The 23,113-nt window shown below is 35.8% G+C and overlaps 1 protein-coding gene across 1 annotated transcript in view; it reads right to left on the bottom strand.

The window, feature by feature from the left end:
- LOC148956945 (uncharacterized) overlaps nucleotides 1-23,113 on the bottom strand; it is a 108,925-nt gene that overhangs the window by 20,311 nt on the left and 65,501 nt on the right. Inside the window, exons 6-8 of the mRNA XM_089087897.1 lie at nucleotides 18,366-18,536; nucleotides 10,371-10,489; nucleotides 7,085-7,231 (exon numbers count right to left, since the gene is read on the bottom strand). Of these exons, the coding sequence (XP_088944023.1) occupies nucleotides 7,085-7,231; nucleotides 10,371-10,489; nucleotides 18,366-18,536 (437 nt within the window). The remainder of the gene's footprint in view (nucleotides 1-7,084; nucleotides 7,232-10,370; nucleotides 10,490-18,365; nucleotides 18,537-23,113) is intronic.

Here is a 23,113-nt window from a genome sequence, read left to right as displayed (position 1 = left end):
GTGTGTGTGTGTGTGTGTGTGTGTGTGTGTGTGTGTGTGTGTGTGTAAAATCTGATAAATATAAACTCGAAATGTATAAATACACTATATATTCTAGTATTCTCAAAGAAATTGAACTACAATATGTTGTTTTTAACACTGCTCTTTATAGAGGGGGTTGTTGTAAAAACTTGTGAGTGGGATTATTCCATAAGAAAATTGAATGTTTCAGCGCACTTGTAAGTCCGTAAAGTGATTGGAATGCAAGCAATCCCCTCCCGTACCAAGTTTTCTTTGAAGACCTTCCTCGTATAAAATAGATAAATCTATTTTGATCATGAGATTACTCAAACCAGAAAACTGTGCCCTTCCACCTGCACATGATCCAGACAGCCCCAAGAACAAGGCACCCGAATACAATAGATTTCTGGCCTATGGACCTTCCACACACCCCTGGTTTTGCCTAAATGAAGTGCATATTCTTTTGTTCTGATCAGCTTGCAGTTTACACGATATGTGCCTTGGGGAAAGAAGATTCCGAGGCACAAAAACATCTTGATAAAAAGGGATTAATTTCATATATTCATAATAGGTTACAAACCTTAAATTAGCCGTTTTTCGTAAATTCAAAACTATCCACAGGAATTTTTCAAAAAACTCTATTTTTCAAAAGACTTTCCACTATACGATGTGGAATATCACTAAATTGACAATATATACAAAACAAATCATTTTCCATTTTAAAAGAACTAGCTTTCGTTTTTCTCAGTTGCATTAGTTCAAAGTTGAAAAAGTGAATTTCTAAAAAATTTGAAACAGTCCTACACTAGGCCTTGAATTCAATGTTGGCTTACAATTAATGTCAGTCAAAACCAAAAACTTTGTTGACGTGGTATAAAAGCAATTGAAGTCCATGCTTAATTTAAAACAATTTCATTCAAAACTGCGCATGACTTAACGAGCATCTAAAAGTTAGGCCTATTAGACTGTGTTGGAGCAAAGAATCACAAAAAGACTTATTTTTCATATGATTGAAAAAAAAAAAAATGGAAAACTGATTTTGCCACTATAGTCTCAGACTACATAAAACTTATGGAAAAAAAAACTTGGCATACTGCACCCTGTTTTAGGGGGAATCCCGCTTTGATTTCCAAGCTGTATGGTTGGAGGATAAGAGTGAGCTTATCACTTTTTTTTAACACTGCATGCTATGTCAATTATAATAATAAGATGGAAGCACGGATTCAGCTCTTTGATCTAGGGGGGCGGGGGGAGGTAGATTCTTCTTCAGAAAGGTCGAAGTCTTTGGTCAACCATGAAGCCAAAGAAAAACAATAACAAACACGTAAGATTGCTTTTGAAACTTTCATATTTTGAAGTGTAAACACAAAACGGAGAACATTACAGCATTGGAGTATAGAACGTATATTGACAAAATAAAGTCGGACTTCCTGGACCCCCCTTTACAAAACGAACAATAACTCAGTGGCGACATGAATTTCATGATGGACGTTTAAAAGAGCTAAGCCAGTGAGTCTTGCTTGCCGCACTTGGGTCCATTTCCCTTTTAATCCTCCACAAGGTTGAAGAAATCCTTTCGGCAGACGTATTGCTAACTGGGAGCTAAATTAGAACATGAAGCAGCGTATTAATACAAGGATAGAAATCCCCGTCGGATTCCTTGACAGCTTCTTCAAGCGGTGAAGGAAGAAATTTGTCTTTCCCTCTTGAATTGAAGCCTCCTATTCCTCCACACCTGCTTTTCTACTAATATAAGGGTTGCTCTAGTTGGTACAGATAACCATATAGGCTGAACGGATGCACTAGAAATATCCGTAACTACAGACATCAACAATTCTTCTCTTTCGTTCACAAAGCTCTGAAGAAGAAGCAGTGTTAGCCAAAAGATTTCAGTGTCTCCTTTGAGAATAGAATTTTCATATCACTGGTAACGAAATCGACCATGGGTATAAAAATTGCGCGGCGATAATATTATTCTGGAGACGATTAGACGATTTCTTTGCATCTGCCTTTGGTTAATTTTTCGAACTACAACCATTAAGCTGATCTAATCTGCACACTTCTTACCTTTTTCCAGTATCGCATTTTCTTCAGTGTCGCACTTTTCACTTCGTTTCTCCAAGAGCATCGAGAATATCAGCAACGTGGACGTGTACAACACTAAGATCCAAAATTTTCCTCTGAAATAGTATGTTGAGAAGCTTAGTAGTAGCCAAAATGTACAGGAGACAATGCAGTGACACCCCAATCTCTGTATTTTGTGTTGCAGTTTGTAGAGTCTTAGTGAATGGTGCAATATCATATTCATTTCAAACACTGATGAATTCAAGACCCTCACTGATTTCGGGAGGCTCGGACACAAACCGAATAAAAGGCTAATCCCTCTCAATCTTGCTGGTCTCACACATCGCCATAAACAGAGCTTTTAAAACTTTAGTTAGGATCTAGTTTCTTTTAGTCGAAGTTTTGAAGAACGCAACAAGTTCTTTAATGATTTATATTGTATTTCTTGTACAAAGAGCATTTGAGCTTTTTGAAAGAGCGAGATTCAAATCAAACCGTTCGTGGTAAAGAACCGTAAGTGAGGAGCGAACCGGCTCAATAGTAACCGAAACACCAAAAAATCGGAATTTTGATACCAATAGATACATCAAAAGAATCAGATTTTTATGCTGATTTCAAATATTTAAGTTTAATCAAGTTTAATTTTGCCCATCAAAATTTACGCGCCTGAGAAAATTTGCCTTATCAGAGCTTTTAAAACTTTAGAGCTTTGAGAAAATCGCCACAAACAGAGTTTTTAAAACTTTAGTTAGGATCTGGTTTCTTTTAGTTGAACTTTTGAAGAACGCAACAAGTTCTTTAATGATTCGTGTTTTATTTCTTGTACAAAGATCATTTGAGCTTTTTCAAAGAGAGAGATTCAAATTAAACAGTTCGTGGTAACGAACTGTAAGTAAGGAGCGACCCGGCTCATTAGTAACCGAAACTCTAAAAAACAGAATTTTGATACCAATAGATAAATCAAAAGTATTAGATTTTTATACTCATTTCAAATATGTAAGTTTCATCAAAAGTTACGCGCCCGAAAAAATTTGTTTTATTTTCAAAAAAGGGGGGAAACATCCCCTAAAAGTCATAGAACTTTAATGAAAATCACACCATCAGACTCAGCGTACCAGAGAATCCTACTATAAAAGTTTCAAGATCCTATATGGAAAAATGTGGAATTTTGTACTTTTTGCCAGAAGAAAGATCACGGATGCGTGCTATTTTTTTCCCAGGGGTGATCGCATCGATCCAGTGGTCCTATAATATCGCGGAGGGGTTCATTCGAACGGAAATTAAAAGTTCTAGTGCCCTTTTTAAGTGACCAACAATAATGGAGGGCAACTAGGCCCCCTCACACACTCATTTCTTTCCCAAAGTCGCCCGATCAAAATTTTGAGATAGCCATTCTGTTCAACATGGTCGAAAAATACATTAACTATGTCTTTGGGGATGACTTTTGGGGATGACAGTCCCTGGGGGAAGGTCTGCAAGTTATGAACTTTGCCCAATGTTTACATATAGCATTGGGTGTTGGGAAGTATACAGAAGTTTTCAGGGGGGATTTTTTCTGGTAGTTGGAGGGGGGGGGCGGGGGTTGCGTGGGTGGATCTTTCCATGGATGAAGTTTGCATGGGGGAAGAGACATTGCTATGAAGGGGGTGCCGGATTTCCCAGCATTAAAAAAACGATAAGAAATTACATATAAAAAAAACAATTTTTTAGCTGAAAGTAAAGAGCAACATCAAAACTTTAAACAAACAGAAATTATTATGTATATGATTGGGTTCACCCCCTAGTCATTACCTCGCTCTTTACGCTAATTTTTTTTTATCAGTGTACTTTCATCAGAGCTATTTATTCTAATTAACGGCCTTTGTGATTAAGGGGTCATTCTTAAGAAATTGCAACACAATTTGAACTTTAGTGTACAGAGCGAGGTATTGACTAGGGGGTGAACCCCCTAATATACGTAATAAAAATATATGAATATTGAGGTTCGTTACGTAAGTTAATTCACAAGTTACGTCAGATCCAAAATTTCGAGAAAGTCATTTAGTCACAAAAAAGTAAAATTAATAAGCAAATTTAATTTGAATTATTCATGTACAGTGAGCCAAGATCAGAGGTGCATTAATTAAAAAATTATTCCGTATATGAAAGGGGCTGTCCCCTTCTCAACGTCTCGCTTTTTACGCTAAAGTTTGACTCTGTCTCACAACTTTATTTTTTTAAACAATGAAAAACTTATTGTAATCTTATTGTAAGATTACTTACAATAAAAACTTATTGTAAAATTACTTATTGTAATCTTATTGTAAAACTTATTGTAAGTAAGGAGCGACATTAAAACTTAAAAAGAAAAGAAATTATTCTGTATATGAAAGGGGCTGTTCCCTCCTCAACGCTTCGGTCTTTACGCTGAAGTTTTACTCTGTCTCACAACTTTATTTTTTAAAACAATAAAAAAAACTTTATCGTAAAAAGCGAGGCGTTGAGGAGGGGACAGACCTTGCCATATACGGAATAATTTTGGTTCGTTTTAAGTTTTAATGTCGCTCCCTACTTTCTTTTTCTTATTTAATCATGATTAAAGCAGGAACATTGTGATGCATTCGTTGTTTCCTTTTTAACCTAAGCTCTCGCTCCACAGTTAGTGGATACCACTACTATACATTCGATGGTGCCAACTCCTACACAGTCGAGTAAACTCAGACCCACTTCTTTTAACGACCCACTCCTTATGCGGTGCAAGGTCACCACTCTTCTCCATTACTTTCAAGAGCTCGGTTAAAAGCTGAGTTACCAACTTTTTAAGAGCAATATGTTTATTTGAACCTCCAGGATCACCAGTCACAAACAGAAAACAATATCTACAAAGAAGCCTTTTTTTTACTCTGGAATACACAAGCCAGTGAAATGCTTGCATATGGGAATCTGTCGGATATCCCTTTTCTTCTTTCTCTTGTCCCACGTCCTCCGAATATGGTAGCAGAGAGCCATTCAGGGGGTTTCCAAGGGCTTTTCTACAATTGATAATTTATTCGGTTGTCAATAATATGGATTACACCAACATAGCTTCTAATATCATTCTCAGGAAAAGATTCTGGGTGCGGGGTAAAACGGACAAGATCGTTTCAACAGTTTTCATAAGACTGGGGTGGTGGGATTTTGTAAGAGCTTTTATTGCTTGAAGACAAAAAAAAATACTTGTAAAAATTATCCCATTCCCTCTGCGGATTTCAAAGTTTCAAAACTGTCCATTTTCTTGGCTGCGTTTCAAAATTCAAAACAATTCGAGGACACTTCGCTGGCAATCACCCAAAAGTACACATTCAAGAATCAAGAGTAACTGCCATTATTTTCGATCGCAATGGGAAATCAGCCACAGCAAACGCGACGGCACACCCTAGAGAGTTTCGTCGTGAAGTCGTGATTTCGAGATCGATGATGACTAAAATAGTAGATAGAGCTGACTTACATCAAATGTTTGCTGTTTGGAGGGTTTTACTAAAATATACAAGGGATATAATATATATTAGGAATGGGATTTCCTTATACTGAGCAATTAAATAAACATAACAAAATGGCTCGACCAGAGAGCACAGAATAACAGTTCTAGCTTCTGGTACAAACAAATTGAATAAAGGTATCTAGGAGGGTTGAACCCCTTCACCCCCTGGATCGGCCACTGAGATAGTAAGATATTATACTGAGAGTTGGTAACTTATAGTTGAAACAGAAGCCTCAAAACGAAAAACTTGATTGTTTTGAGATAATTCAAGGTTGATTAACTATAGCTGAAGTAGTAAGAAAGCACAATACTGAATAAAAACCCATTTTTAAAATATTCAAAAATAAAGAATTCATAATATTCCCAAAGAATTTCCCCAAAGAAAAGAATATATTATAGAGATAAAGTATATGCGGTAAAAACAATTTCAAGCCAAATTATGAAGATTTTAAGTGAAAGAAAAATCCACAGTGTGAAAAATTTCCAAAATCTTCGTTATCGTGGCAAACCTTTATTATGAGTGTAACAAGCGAAAAGAAAATAGTTTAAAGTAGAAACATTCTCTAAGAATTTAAGTTCCTTTCAATTAATGTGAAAGCTTTTGGTCGAAAACACTATAGGAAACCTCGAATCTGGATAAAAATTTCCAACTTTACGTCGGGGAAGAATCTTTAATATTTTTATTGTATATGTTAGCTTGTGTGTTCTGTTCGACCGGTCGTCTCTGTATTTCCAGTGAACAATCACTGGCATAGCTATACTCTAGTTTTGTGATCATTCTTGTTATTCTGTGTTGGGGTTTATGTGCTTCAGAGTACAGATGACCTGTGGTAAAGACGAATTTTTATCGGTCCAGTAAACTTATTTTTTAGTCTTCATAATCATGTTGGAGCCTAAATTTAATTAGTCAATATCTTGCAACATATATTATTCTCTTAGTGGAAAAGATTAGCTCAAGTTACTTAGATGATGATAAAATCCTTTTGCTTTCTAACAATTCTCTTATCCCCCTCTTTTGTTAATTTTTGGGTTGTTTTCTTCATTTTTTTGTTATTTGCAGTTCTTTGTCGGTTTTCCTGTTGTACTACACTCTTATCCATTTGTAAGTGGGTAAGAAATAAATTGTTTTTTGTTATTATATGTATTTGAAATATGTATGTGAAATGGTCTAGAGAGAATATTGAGTGGTATGATCACTTCAAAGCGACTCTATTCTTTGCCAAATGCTTCAAGGCGTTTTCCCCCCCCACCGTAAAATACCCTCCGTGGAAAATACCCCCCCATGAAAATCCCCCCGCGGAAAATACCCCCCATGGCAAACAACCCCACGGAAAATACCCCCTCGATAAATACCCCCGTGGCGGTTACCGCAGCGGTGGTAAACGCCGGCCACCGTCAAAATATCAAGATTATCTAGAATTTCAACGAGTTTGACAAATTTTTCCTAGGTAGGGGGCTCCTTAAACCAATTTCGAGAGAATTTCTTTCTTAGGTACTAAAACTGCATTTATGGTTACTCACCTTCCTGATAGAATTTGCTCCCAAATCAAGAATCTTGAGGTTGGGTAGCGAACTGAAAGACCCGTTGTAAATTCTTCTTATGCTGTTTCGACTCAAGTCTAAGATTTCAAGAGAGTTGATGTTAAGTTTGGCAACACCTTCTATATCCTGAAATAAAGTAAATGTACCTGATAGTCCTGCAAATAATATGAAAACCGAAAGAAGGGGGATAAATGAGGATATTTAAATTTCTGATGTCACTCAGTCATCAATAGATCGACAGGTTAAGGGATGCAATAGTCACTAAAAAATATAATATGAATTATGACAAGCTGAATTCCAACAATTCCCTCTTCCATTAACTTTCTCCCTTTTTTAGTGCAGAGCAACACTCTCAGTTCCAGAAATACGAGCTCCTTTGTTCCAAAATTTCAGATTACAAAAGGATAAGCATTTGACTTTGATTGTGGTTGCAGCAGTAGCTGCAACCTAGTAAAGGATATAGTCCACCCATGATTTTGAATTAAAATCAAGTATTTTTCAGTCGGCATCAAGACATGGCTAATTGTAGAAAAAGCCAAGCCAGATAGTCTAAGTGATTGAGAGCAAATCTGGGATAAGCCCTTTCAGGATTGTATAAAAATGAAATCTTTGGCTCTTTGCCCAACCCCTATGTTCTCGCCGGGGCCTTCATCAAAAAATAAATCTTGCTGTAGCGCTCCTATGGCATCACTTACCGGGTGCCAGGGAAAAGAAAGGTTATCTCGGTAAGTCGAGGAGTAATAGTGCCACAAACGATCCCGACATTATCCAGCAGAGAGGTTATGCTCACATAAAGTTTTGAGAAAAACACGACGTGCCAGAAGAAAACTAAATAAAGTTTCAAAATTAACAGACCAAATTAAATGAACAAAAACGTTCAAATAAAAGTCAACAGAAATAGTTATAAATCCTTTCTCAGACACGCTATGCGCTAAATTCTGAGGCAAAAGAACGCATGTCTAAAATCACAACACAGATTAGGTTGGGCTTCATGATTTTGGTCAAAGTAATGCATTGACCTGTATGCACTGTGTATTTTAAAAGTAACAATATTTATGTAGTATCAAGGAATAGATAATGAAGTTGATTTGAAGCAGTAACAGGATTTTTATACTCTACGCTTTGATCCACACGTCTGGTATGTGCTTATGAACGTATTGTTATTTTGTTTCAGTTTTTTCAGAAAGATTCCTTTCGGGAAATACATCTTAAATGTTTTGAGCGGTTGTCAACTAAAGAGTTTAATCTTTGGCAAAGAAACGAAGTGTAATCGTTGTTAGTGCAACACTTCTGATGGTGAAGCCGGCAAAGTTTGCCACAGCACTTCCCGTTACACAGAAAAGGTAAACACCAATTATCATTAATCAACAGGTTAGTTATGCTAATGTGATATTTTGTTCTCGCCCTATGTTCTCGCCGGGGCCTTCATCAAAAAATAAATCTTGCTGTAGCGCTCCTATGGCATCACTTACCGGGTGCCAGGGAAAAGAAAGGTTATCTCGGTAAGTCGAGGAGTAATAGTGCCACAAACGATCCCGACATGATCCAGCAGAGAGGTTATGCTCACGTAAAGTTTTGAGAAAAACACGACGTGCCAGAAGAAAACTAAATAAAGTTTCAAAATTAACAGACCAAATAAATGCTAGACAGTCAACAAAAACGTTCAAATAAAAGTCAACAGAAATAGTTATAAATCCTTTCTCAGACACGCTATGCGCTAAATTCTGAGGCAAAAGAACGCATGTCTAAAAGCACAACACAGATTAGGTTGGGCTTCATGATTTTGGTCGAAGTAATGCATTGACCTGTATGCACTGTGTATTTTAAAAGTAACAATATTTATGTAGTATCAAGGAATAGATAATGAAGTTGATTTTAAGCAGTAACAGTATTTTTATACTCTACGCTTTGATCCACACGTCTGGTATGTGCTTATGAACGTATTGTTATTTTGTTTCAGTTTTTTCAGAAAGATTCCTTTCGGGAAATACATCTTAAATGTTTTGAGCGGTTGTCAACTAAAGAGTTTAATCTTTGGCAAAGAAACGAAGTGTAATCGTTGTTAGTGCAACACTTCTGATGGTGAAGCCGGCAAAGTTTGCCACAGCACTTCCCGTTACACAGAAAAGGTAAACACCAATTATCATTAATCAACAGGTTAGTTATGCTAATGTGATATTTTGTTCCTTGTCACTTTTGACAGAAAAATTATTTTTCAAGCAAATTTATCTTTATCTCCATAAACTTTTATTCAGTTGAATATAATAGTGTCCATCATATAAAATCAGTGTCAACAACCCAGCGGTGGGACAGATGCACCATAAGAACTCATTTAACTTGCTTTCTTTCTATACACAATTAATATTAAAAATCGAGTTTAGTGCATCAAAGAATGCTGTTTTTTTACTATTTAATTGTGATACTTTACAAGCTGTCCTGTTGATTTGCCCTATAGGCTTAAAAACTTTTTTTTATGTCAATGGTCCATCGACTTTTATTATTTATGGATATTTGGAGGTTCTTATGGACATGGTGGGAAAAATTAATGCATAAAACGTGGAAGACCCTTCAATATTTACTATGTGCCCCCTGGAAGAAAGGTGTCTTTCCATTTTAGTTCCAGGAACGATCGCAGTGTGTCTTTAGTCCTGGGCACCCAAAGTCTTAAGGTTTAGAGTATTTCCCAATAACTTCTATATCAGTTTGGTTACTTTTTCATGACACGTTTTTACAAAAGGCGTGCTCTTAGCTGAGTCCAAGATTGACGAGACTGCAAACTATAAGCTATTGAAAAATGGAAAAAATAATCGATTGTAATACTACATTTTCTTTTAGTGTTCTCAGGATATGTCTGCCAGCTATTTTTTTCTATTCATTTTTAAATGTTGTAAACCTTTCACAGCTACATATTGTTTGATTCAGCACGTTATCAGAATTAAATGAAACAAGAAAACAATATTACTGAAAAAAAAAACACTTGCTGGAGATGAACACAACAAGACAGGTCAACAACAGTGGCAGTATTAAATTGGCAATGTGCTGTGCTATACACACCCAGGAACATAAGTGCATACTACAGAGGTTCTGTGCACTACAATGCTATTCCGGTTCCTTGTGGATGCTCTACAAGGAACTAGAATGAAGGAACAATGAAGAGCCTGCTCATGAGAACTCTCATGAGCCTACTCAAGAGCCTACAATGAATCAGACACTACACTAGTTATAACTAAATTTGGCAAAATTGATGTCGACAAATATTACTTACGTCAAAAAGATTGCCAGATATGTTGAGCGACTTCAAATTAGAAATCCGGTGAAGGGCAGCTGAAGGAAAACTATGAAACAGGTTATTACTTATGTCCAAATCTTCAAGTTGATCTAATCCTGGAAATAATAGGTTCTAGGTGAATTTTTCTTTATGTCCTTATTTATGCTACCAAGTAAAATCGTTATACGGACCACAATGAAAGAACTTAAAGGATAAGGTCATTATCATATTGCCTATTAAGTCTACCACACTGGTGGGCGCGAAGTTCATGAGAATGTAAACTTGTTACAGACTGTTAAACTTGTTAAACTAAACAGATTGATCAACTTGTTAATACAAACCATAAATAATACACCCTTTTACAGATTAATTAAAAAATCTTTTTAAAAAAAAAAACTGTCATTCAGAAAGACAGTAAATAACTATATTAAATCAAAGACGAGCAGAAATAAAGTTGCTTCATATTCTACACGTAAGTGGAACAGAAATTACTATCAATGAATGAATCAGACCCAAGTCGAACAGAAAGTACAATGAACAATCAACTTACTTTGAATAATCAATCTTATTTGCTGTTTTAATGAAACTTGAGAAACAAAACCATACTGTTCAGAGCACACATCGTTTCCAATCATACCCAAGTAGAGTTAAAGTCGCTTAGTCGTTTTGAGTGGAGGGGAAGGAGCAGGCAGTAAACTTAATTAACCTTGAGATGTCATTTTTCTGTTGTTGTTTCAGTTATGAAAAATAAAAGCATACCGCTTGAAATAAAATTGCCTTCATTAAAGACCAATCGACCTTCTGACTTTAAGAAGGCTTAGGAGGCGCTAGCCCTATTCTTAAGCCCTGCTTAAGATTTAAAATTTTAGCTGGCAATTCAATATTTGGACAACATTTTATAGAATTGGTTAGTATTCTACTTCATAATTTTTTATGCAAAGCCTTATATAGAGTCTGGAGCCATCCTTACTCCCATCTATTTACAACTTTGAATCAAGACGAATAATGATTGACCTTTTATTATAAGAATCTTATTGTACTAGATTTTGATGTAACTACTAGTGTTTTTAAACTTATTTTGAGGTTGTTTACTGAATTTTGTTCTCTTTTATTGGTTTGAAAAGAAAATATAGGACGCCAAGAATCATTACAACCGGATTTATTGCCTGATCGAATAAAATTTTGATTGAAGTGTCGTCATGGCCTGAAATTTTAAAGTAGAACAACATAAACAAGATTGGGTATTTTAAAACGAGAATCAACATAACCACACCTTTGTTCTAAATTTTGGCATCCTTTATATGCTTACTTTGGTCTCCTAAATCAAAATTAAAATCCACGTTCCCCACCTCACTGTCCTATGCTCCCGCAAAACTTCAAATATCTTTCTCAAGCGGTTAATTTCTGTTCCCAAGATATTGCAGCTATGGTATTTATAAAACCTCAAGGCAAGGAGTGTCAATGGTTTAGATCAGCCCATATCCCCTTGTCATATTTCAACATCAACTTGCCTAATATTCCCTATAAATTTCAATTTAGTACCCTAAGCTTTTCCCTAGATATTGAATATAGGCTATTTTGGCAACGTAAACAGTATTCAGCGCCTTTTGATTTATTTAACTACTTAACCATGCATAAATTGTATGTCTCATAGGAGATTATAGTGTGAAAACATAATCTTTATACATGTGTTGCAAAATTGGCTGCTTGCCCCATAGCTGAGGATAGGCTTATCCCCCCAACAATTGGCATTTCTGGAAAATTACATCGCAGAAAATTATTTCAAATAAGCAAGCAAATTTATTTATTTAAGCTGTATCTTGCCAAGCTATGATCACTCAGCCCTCATCCAAAAAAAAAAACGAAAAGAAGAATTGAAACACATAAAATATAAAAATAAAACCTACAGGTTAAATTAAAAAAAATCTTTTCACGTAAAAGTAAGGATTAAAACTCTGAATCAATACTCTGAATCGAGTATTTATTCAGAGTTCAAAGTGAATGTATCTGTCATAAATTGGATATTTTATTAACATTATCAAACCAGTAAGCTTTTTCAGTGAATTATAATCCCAGTGAAGCTATTGGATTTTGCAATATTTGTCAAAGGATTATAGTTCCTGACCTATAATAAAACCTTTGCTTAATCTACTAACTAGTTTCTAGACATTTATTTTGTAAAAGTGGTATGAATTTGAAATTTTTTCACTGATAATATTGGAGGTTAGCCATCAAGCAGTGTGATTTTAAATAAATAGGACATCTGATATTTAGAGGCATTTACGCTGCAATTGAGGTGGGGAAAGAAAAGTAAGCAGAGGGGGGGGTGGTGGTGGAGAGTTGTTAGCAAGAGCCGTGGTACCCGCTGGGCTCGCCCCTTAAATTGCGGGGACAAAGTAGACAGCCTTCAACACTTCACTTACTTTTCTCACAAGGTAACCAGAAAAATATTGAATATATAATTCAGCCCTTAAATATCTGCCTAGAATTCGATATTATTAATTATCAAAGAAATTGGTGAATGTATTTTGGACTTAATCCAGATTAATGAAATGAAAACTGTGCTGGTATTGAATCCAGTTTTAAACTTTGTATCTAGATGCATGACAAAGGGTATTAAGACTGATATGTTCGTTATCAAAGGAATAGTTTTTTCATCATGCCAGTATTATGGAAGCCAAAAAACTGCTGTGGACTTACTATGAGGTTGAACTCGGATATGAAGAACGATTACGCAAATACAAAAAAGACTGTGATAACTTGACGAATATCACAAAAGCCATATGGCGCTGTGCTAAGGACGGTAAAGAACTTCCGACTTTCGTTATTCTCGAACCGGAGTCTGTTCCCACGTGTGGTGATGAAATTGCAGTCTGTATTACTACCAAAGTGAACGAAATGACGAGAAAAATGGACAGTGAGCTGCAACAGTTTTCCCGCAAGTTAGATACTCTGAACTATGGTTTGAAAATTATTGCTAATTCCAAGAATTAGCATACAACCTCCTCGTCAGTATCTAAAACGCCAAATGTGGAAAAACAGCTATTCTCGGTTTGTCGTGAAGAATATGCCTCCTGAGTTAGACGATCCAGGAAAGCGTAAGGACTTTATAACAAGCTTGGCACTGGGTGATACAACATTAGCGGATGCAGTGCTGAGGCGGAGAAATAAGGAATGGCAACTGTCAGTCTCTTCGAAGCAGGCCGCAGAAAAAGTCTCGGCTGCCCTCAAAATTAGCCATGAAATTGACAATCGACTTGTTAATTCCCAGTTCATCGGTACAGTGAAACGTCTCCCCAGCAACGTGACGGAGGATCTTCTGAAAAATCTGTCAAAAGACTGTGAAAAAGCAATCAAGTGTGGCAATTCGCAAGCGTTTAAAATGTATTACCCCTCTAAAAGTACTTTGTCTGCTGCCTTAACGAACCCGATTAAAATTGGTTTCGAACTATTCCGCCTAGAAGCATTCTACTTTTTGCCTCGAAGGTTTTATCGGTGTCATCATGTGGGGCACATAGCGGCGGACTGTAAGGAAGCTGAAACTTGTAGCCGCTGTGGAGAAACTGGCCACACAAGCTCCCCTGAGAACCCTTGTCAAAATCCTACTCGGTGCCTGAATTGCAATTCGACTAGGCACACATGTTATTATTATGCCTGTCCTGATAACAGAAAAAACTTGAAAGATGGATCATGCTCCCAAAATGTGTAGTATTCTGTTTCTACCACCCCTCTTCCCAAGAAGTCATTATAGTTTTACCTGAAGGCTCAATGGGAGTTAGGAATGAGTCAGAAAATATCTCAGGGGTGATTTCTCCTAGGAAAAATATTCACAGAAACTATTTTGCCATGGGGGAATTTTCTGGGAGAGGAATACGCCAAATCCCCAGAGCCAAATTTGACTTTGCCTTTCCAATACCTTCCCCCTTCCTTTTTCAAAAGGAAGCTTTAAACTTTAAATTGAATTTGCCAATTTGGTCCTCCAAGCTCTTACCAAAACATTTCAAACTTACTTAGTTGTACTTGAGACTAGGTACAGACTGCAAAGCTCAGCTTCGTACCAAGGACACACTGGAGTATATTTTCCACTGTCTTTAGTCTATTAACTGAATCAACTGAGTTCTAACCATTACTTGTCCTATCTGCGTCCGAGATTCCGGAATCCTCCAAAAGAATGAGATCATTCTTCACTCTGGCATGCCAAGATTTATTTGACCTCCTTGGTATTTCTTTCAAGGGGAAAAGGGTTTAAGTTCGAACGACTAGCGAGTTAGGTACTAGATTAGGCGCCATATAACAAAACTAAATCATCTCAGCCTTCTGCTCTTGAAAATGATGGATATTGAATGCTTCTGACAGCAAATTTTGATTAGAATTTTGCTCCTTATTCTTTGGCTAATCTTGAGACCGCAAAAGATTCTTAGGAACTCCTTGTCAAGGATGTCAGGTGAGCCTTCTTCTCTTGCTTTAGTGACCAGACTTCAAATGTATACAACTAAGGACAGTAAATAAAAGCCACCAGGACTCGAATTTCGATTTTCAGGCTGATCTATCTTCTGGACCACAATGCCTAAATGGCCCAGGTCCTTGGAAAGGTCCTTGATTTTGGGGACACTGAAAGCAAGGCTCATTATGCTAGCACTGTTTACCATTCTCTGCAATATGTTCATAGCTTAGACGGTTGATTCGGCGGGGAGTCTTCCATCGTCTGCGTATTCAGTGTTCCCTACTTCCTCAAAACTAGTTACCACCATTCTCTCTTCTGATCTGAAAATCTTATTAATTATGTAGTTGAAGAGGATAGAGGAGGCTGGAAGCCTCAACTCCCGCCATAGGCGATTTAGAAGGACTGTGTTAGCTCATCATAAACAGGGATGTTGCTTTATGTGTTTCTCATAGTAGACCTTCATAAGGGTCATTAGCTTCGATTGTGCTCCCTCCTGTAGCTTGATTTCCAATGATAGCGGAAGACACATTGAATCGAATGCTGCTATTAAATCGAAAAAGATGTCTCTGACTGATATTATAATTTATTTCAATTTCGGGGGGTTTGAGTCGCATTTATTACTTTATTTTAACGTTTGGCCGTTTTAAATTTGAATTATTATAGGAAATGATTGATTGTCTTATATTGCTGGTCTTAAGTTTATTATGGCTCCTTAGTTTTCTCTGAAAATTTATTTCTTGAAGGGTATTTTTTTATTATTTTCTGTTCGTTTTTGGTCGCCCAAAGTCAATTGCCAACCTCGGAACCTTTTCTTAATAACATTTTGGCAGTGACGTAGCTAAAATTTTTGCTTAGCAAAATCGGTAGTCTCCACTTGTAAGATCTGATTTCTAGGCTATATGGCCAGCTATTTTTGACTGTTACACTCGTGTACTGTAAATGTTATAGCCATTGTAACAAACGTCCCAAATTTGAACCAATGGTTCCATGGAACTCTGAATCTTTTGGTTAATCTTAAGCCAATTGGGGATCTCAAAATTTTTCCTTAATAGCGTTTTGGTCCTGTTTGGGCCAACTTTTGGGTTTCCAGTGCAAAATGGCAGAGATCGGCAATTTTCCGTGGTTTGATCTCTTTTCTAACTGAAAAAGAACACTTCTCTCAAAAACAGCATTTACTTTTACGTCTGAATAAGCCCTTTCAATATTCTGGGATTAATAAGATCACATAATCAATACGATCACATATGGAAAAACAAAACAAACAAATGATACTGCCGTTTTTATCAGAACCGCACTCCGATTAGATTATTTCCCCTTTTTTCTAAACTACACAGATTTGCTGAGGCTCGTATCTAATTAGTAGTCTGAAATTGCAAAATTTTATGTATTTTGAATCACACTAGAGGACTGATTCTTTGATACACTGATTTTTGTGAAAGTTTCATTTTTAAGAATTTCAGTTATTATAGACACCCTCTCCTTCTTAACAAGCTGTCCTATTAGTAAAATAATTCTTTAAATTAATCGGGCGCAAAATTCAAATTCTACATTTCAGGTGAGGTTTCAAAGGGAAATCTGTAGACTTTTAATATAAAGAGGACAAAACAGGTTCTGAAGAAAAAGTTCAACTATACAACCAAAACATATGAAACAAGAGAAGATAATAGAAAATTTATGAAGAAATTGATTAAAACAGTGAATGCAACCAAAGCGAAAATTTTGTCTATATATTCAACAGCCGTCACCAGCGAAAAAGAACATAAAGCAAATAAAAGAAAACAAACTTACTCTAAAAATACCATTGATGAAATAAATTCTAAAATTAAACTCATAGAATAAGTTTTGAAAGAGTTTCTGCTTCCTCACCTCACATAGGTTCACGCAAGACTCGTCAGTATTTACAGCAGAAACACGGTTGAAATTGCCAAGGCTATTATATATATTATATTTATATTTTATACATGTTATATTATATTATATATTATATTTCTCCCTATTCCAAGTTCTCACCTGTGCCAGACGAAAAAATGTGGTACAATATTGTAGGGAAGGGGAAAATATGAAATAACGGATTTGGTTTAAAAATGATAGAAAATAATATATTAGGCCATGAGGTCCATATTTGGCAATGGAAAAAAACCTTTCTGGTTTTCTACACTTCTGCGCGAAGGCAAGTAGCACGTGAGAGAAAAGTATATTTTAAGGTAAATTTAAGAGTTAAAGTACGTTATTTAATTGAGGGTCAGTAGTTTAGCCCTTGGGACAAGAAGAAAATATTTAGGGAGAATGCAAGGGTAGGATGGTTCTTAGCTGGTCTAAGGACCTGTGCTTTGAGGGGAGGGTTTGGACCTTAAGGTTAAAATTTAGATGAGACTCTCTGTCATATGATATGTCAGTATGATGAAATGAGTGAGTTGCAAAAAGACCTGTGTGGGAATAGTAGGTTTGACAACAGAGGGCTTATGAGTTGAGTGAGTGAGGAAAATTTTGAAAAAGTTGAAAGGTTAGGACGATTTGTTGGGCTTGCAATACATATAAAACATATTTTTGTAATGTATTTAGGGTTTTTAGTTCATGTAGCATAAATTACTCAGTGTGAAATTTTTAATTTTGCATTATCATGACCCTAAGGCTTTGAGGACAACAGGCCTGAACCAAGGATTGTTGATTGGGGGAGAGGGGGTATTTAATTGGTCGGAGCGGTTTTTTCTGGTTTCTGTAAGGAAATAGTCTTTTCATATTCGATTTTATGAGCAATTTTCCGAGTCAACGAAATGTAAAAGGGGGGAAAGGGCTCAGACCCAAAGCCATCGAACCATCGCACGGAGCTGATTAATCTCACAGAATGATAAAGAATCACTCCATTTTGAATCCTTGGTCGTTTCACTGGTGCGAAATTTTTCATTGAGGCATAATTACCTGTTCTTTCGGATCAGTGAAACGATTCTGAAATTCGAAAACCCTAACCTGCTGTTGAACCTGAACATCATAAAATAACTCTGTTTTCGAGAAACTGTCTTATATTTTTATGGCGTGTATTAGGGGATGGATATATTCAATTAATATAAATAACTACAGCAAATAAAATGTATGATACTATGTATAAATGTTACCGTGAATGTCCGCAAATTGGTGAATGTCGACCGGTGAATGTCCGAAATATCTCGGTATTCTATGTAACTAAATCGCCTTGGATTTAGTCAGCTTTGTCAGTTAACATTTTCAATTTAATGCGAGGTTTGATGGTGACAGGTGAGATTAGAATAGATTAGGTTTGGTTAGGTGAGGTTGGGTTATGTTAGCTTAGGTTGGGTTTTTAACCCGTTTCTGATAATTGCAACCAAAATTGACCTAACCTAACCTAAAGTAACATAATCTAACCTAACCTAACTTTAAATTTTGCTATCATAGCTTGCATAAGACTGAAAAAGCTGACTCGCAAAGCTAATTGAATCCAAGCAGAGAAAAAGAAATTTCTAATATTCACCGGTGAATGTCAACATTAACCAGATTTTGGACATTCATGGTAACATATATACAAAACTTACCATAAAATACATCGTCTTTTAGTTCAAATAATTTGTTTGAGCTTAGATTTAGATGCCGCATCAGTGTCAGGTTGCGAAAACTTCTATTTTCAATCGTCGCTATATAGTTATCACTTAGGTCTAGTGTTTCAACAGCCAAAGGGGCAGCAAAGGAGTCTTCTGTTACTGAGGCTGAAATTAAATTTTTAAAACATTATTAATGAGAAAAAAACTACGCTCATGGACATAAGATTTGATCATTCCTTGTTGCATAAAAAGATGTTTTTCCTTATAGACCTGTTTTCGCTGGCTTAGTAGTTACTAACAATTTTTGGCTACCCCATGGAGGACTAACAGGTCAATATGCAAACTGTTGCCAAAAGCATACAGTAACACATAATTTGCAAAACCATTTATAAAATAGTTCCATGAGGCCAGGGGCTCGAGTCTTGGTGTCGCTGATTATTAGGTTTGGAACGGGGGTTAGTGGCGTGACTCTTTAAGCTCAGCCAGAGTCGACCCAGCTCTAAATGGGTACCTGGAAAAATCTGCGGAAGGTACACAGGAGGGGTGTGCGAATGCATAGAAGGGATCACCACCCCTGGTGGGGACTGTAGCGTGCAACGCCATTCTATTTACCTTTTTTTCACTCGAAACTTAACAACAAGCACAAATATACAATAAGGATTATAAAGCACAAAGTTGCTTATAGCTTTATGAGTACTTTTCGGTTATTGGAAGGAAATTGATGAATAACGCTTTGGTTACATCTCAGAAAACCGGTTGCATAGCTACAAAAACAAGTATGGATGCACTGTAGAGAAATTTTTTGGCACCGTATATTACAATGGATGGAGAATAATTCATTGGACTAGACAAAATGCTTTGAAATTGTATAATTTGGGCTATATATTTGCACATTAGGGGTGGGGATGGGGTTAGGTTAGGTTTCCATAATTTTGTTTCTAAAGTATTATTTTATCATCAAGTCTTGTTATTTTTCATTAGGATTAACCTAACTTCACTTTTTGGGTATGTTTCCAATAACTGAATGGTACCGCTTTGTCTTTAAAATAGGTCAGTTTGTAATATTTTATTTTTTTTAATTTAAGATAGAATCTACAAATTTAGTTCTCATTAATCTTTTAATTTATCTATAAATTTTAAACCTCATTAAAAAAAAAAAAAAAAAAAAAAAAAAAAAAAAAAAAAAAAAAATCAAACATCTTTTCTATATTATAGAAGTAGTGCCATAGAACCGAGCTTCGTTCGGTGAAGTTTTCCCTGTAGCTACTTTATCTACGTTATTACTCAGGCTTGTTCTGTTGAGCATACCCTCTGAAATACCTAAATTTTGAATTAGCATAATTATCGTAGTTTTATTAGTTTCAATTCATCGGGTGTCAAATAAGCAATTTTAATCGAATAAAGGAATTCTGGCGTAAGTTCCCATAAAGCGACATGAAAATATTCTGTTCCTTCATTTCATCCTAATTTTGATGCGCAAGGCAATTTGCAAATGCTTCTTCGATGAAATTATGACTTGAAATTATATTTGCTGACAATTATATTTGAGTAAAATGAAATTAATCTTAGTTCTTGTCCGAGCATATCTCCATGATGTCCGTCTAGTTCTGCCCTGCATAAATCCCCCCCTCCCCATCAAAAATTCTGACTATAAAATAAAATTGTAATGTTTCTTTTAAATATTAAAGCTTTTTAAAAATATAAAAAAAAATCAAGAAGGACGGTGAATAACACAGTGAATACAACCTAAGCAAATACTTTAGGCTGTATAACCAATAGCTGTGATCAGAAAAATATAATATAAAACAAAGAAAAAAGAAAAATCACTAATTGATAAATTTACTGATAAAAAACTCAAACAAAATTTCATTAATTTTGAATGAATTTACAGCGTCCTTACCACACACAGGATCAGTTGAGACTGATAAAAACAATTATTGAATCAGGCTCGAAAAAAAAATCACATGTTGACCAATGGTATTAAGTAGCCCACGAGGTACCGATCTTCTGATTTTCTGCCTTTGGCCGGGAGAGCAATCAGTGGTTGGAGACAAATCAACTAATGCCTCCCGTGTTTAACCCCAGATTCCGTGTTTAACCGTTTAACCCCAGATTCCTCAAGATATCCATTTGGAGCTTGGTCTACCCTGGCTGAGCTCACTGAGAGTCACACGGCTGACCCCGGCTCCAAACGATATAAACAGCTACACAACTACACACCTATAAACAGCTGCAGTCCTATTCCTTTTTTCTAAAGTCTTTTATTGTTTTACTTCAAATATTTTTGTGCACAAAAGATAGATATAATAGGAAATTATGTTTACATTACTACTGGTAGTAGTTCAAAGCATTTATGTACGTCAATAATGACTTACATTCTTGAAGCGTTGGAAAAAACCTTTTTTATTTGAATCCTACTCCCTTTGATTAGAGTGTTCGTTCCTTAATTGTCAGGAGAAAAGTTAAAGCTTCAGTCTACAGAGAAGGAAGGGGATGGCATATATCTTTTATATGCCAGGTAATTTATGTTTATTTTATGGCTTAATATACCCCTTAAATTTCATTGAAATAAAAGAAATATCTAAAATCTGTTCTTGTTTAACAAGAACAGATATGTGTAAATATCTAAAATCTGTTCTAATATACCCCTTAAATTTCATTGAAATAGAAAAAATATCTAAAATCTGTTCTTGTTTAACAAGAACAGATATGTGTAAATATCTAAAATCTGTTCTAATATACCCCTTAAATTTCATTGAAATAAAAAAAATATCTAAAATTTGTTCTTGTTTAACAAGAACAGATATATGTAAATATCTAAAATCTGTTCTAATATACCCCTTAAATTTCATTGAAATAAAAGAAATATCTAAAATCTGTTCTTGCTTAACAAGAACAGATATGTGTAAATATCTAAAATCTGTTCTAATATACCCCTTAAATTTCATTGAAATAAAAGAAATATCTAAAATGTGTTCTTGTTTAACAATATATCCGACGTTGTCCTAAATGCAAAAGGAGCTACCGGTCCATCAACACTCAATCATTAAAATACGATTTAACTTTTAATGCTTTGAGAAAAAAGATGCTCCTTTACTGTATTTGCGTTTCCAAATAACATACAATTTTCACAAATGAAGCATTACTTTCCAGTGTTTTATGGGAGCTTGCAACCCAAGTAAGAATATGTTCTGTTCTGTGTTACAGAATATATTCTGTGTGATGTTCTGTGTTACAGAGGAGGACTGTCACAACAAAACATCCACATTACCTGCTTACTAAACAATACTTCTGAAGAAAAAAAATTAGGGAGTGGAAATCCCACTATCCCCTTCTATGTCTATCTAAAACTTAGCAAAAAATAAGAATCATGGCCAAATTTCCAAGTAGTAGGCTCCTGGTACCCTTCAGACACCCACAGGAAGAACTACCCCCCTTCTCCCTATTAGCTGATGTACGATTATACACCCCTATACATAACTTGTGAAACTTTAAATAATTCAGTCCAGTTAAACAAACCTTAAAAATGATCGTCCTTAAAAAATAAAAATAAATCTTAAAAAAAAAATTAGTTTGCATAGACTGCATATATCTTTAGACAGCATATCAAACAGTTCATGGTAACGAACTTTAAGCAAGGAGCCGACCCGGCTCAATAGTAACCGGAAATCTAAAAAAGGAAATTTTGATACCAATAAATACATCATAAGAATTATATTTTTATGCTGATTTCAAATATATAAATTTCATCAAGTTTAGTCTTACCCATCAAAAGTTACGGGCCTGAGAAAATTTGCCTTATTTTCGAAAAAAAGGGAAACACCCCATAAAGTTCATAGAATCTTAATGAAAATCATACCATCAAATTCAGCGTATCAGAGAACCTTACAGTAGAGGTTTCAAGTTCCTGTCTGCAAAATGTGGAATTTTGTATTTTTTGCCAGAAGAAAGATCACGGATGTGAGTTTATTTGTTTTTCTGTTGTTTTTTTTTCCTAGGGATGATTGTATCGACCCAGTGGTCCTAGAATATCGCGGAGGGCTCATTCGAACGGAAATTAAAAGTTCTAGTGCCCTTTTAAAGTGACTAAAAATGAAGGGCAACTGGGCCCCCTCCCACGATCATTTTTTTTCCAAAGTCACCCGATCGAAATTTTGAGATGGCCATTTTGTTCAGCATGGTCGATAAGTATAATAACTATGTCTTTGAGGATGATTAATCCCCCACAGTCCCCGGGAGAAGGGCGACAACCTATTAACATTGCCCAATGCCCACATACAGTATTGGTTATTGGGAAGCATACAGACGTTTTCAGGGGGAATTTTTGCTGGTGGTGGGGGGGGTTCGGGGGCTACGTGGGAGGATAGTCCCAAGGAGGAAGTTTTCATGGGAAAAGAGACATTGCTGTGAAGGGGGCACCGGATTTCCCAGCGTTATTTAAAGAAACAATCAGAAATTAAATAAAAAAACTAAGTTTTTCAACCGAAAGTAAGGAGCAACATCAAAACTTAAAACGAACAGAAATGATTACGTATATGATTCGGTTCACCCCGTAGTCAATACCTCGCTCTTTACACTAAAGTTTTTTCAGTACTTTCATAAGAGCTATTTATTCTAATTAACGGCCTTTGTGATTAAGGGGTCATCAATCAGTTCGTGGTAACGAACTGTAAGTAAGGAGCGACCCGGCTCAATAGTGACCAAAACTCTAAAAGACAGGATTTTGATACCAATATATACAT

Source organism: Artemia sp. Qi Xiang Cuo, chromosome 1, assembly GCF_049724085.1.
Source record: "Artemia sp. Qi Xiang Cuo chromosome 1, ASM4972408v1, whole genome shotgun sequence".
NCBI classification, from domain to species: Eukaryota; Metazoa; Arthropoda; class Branchiopoda; order Anostraca; family Artemiidae; genus Artemia; species Artemia sp. Qi Xiang Cuo.
Note: the sequence above shows the minus strand (reverse complement) of the source record. Positions and strands in the feature narration are given on the sequence as shown.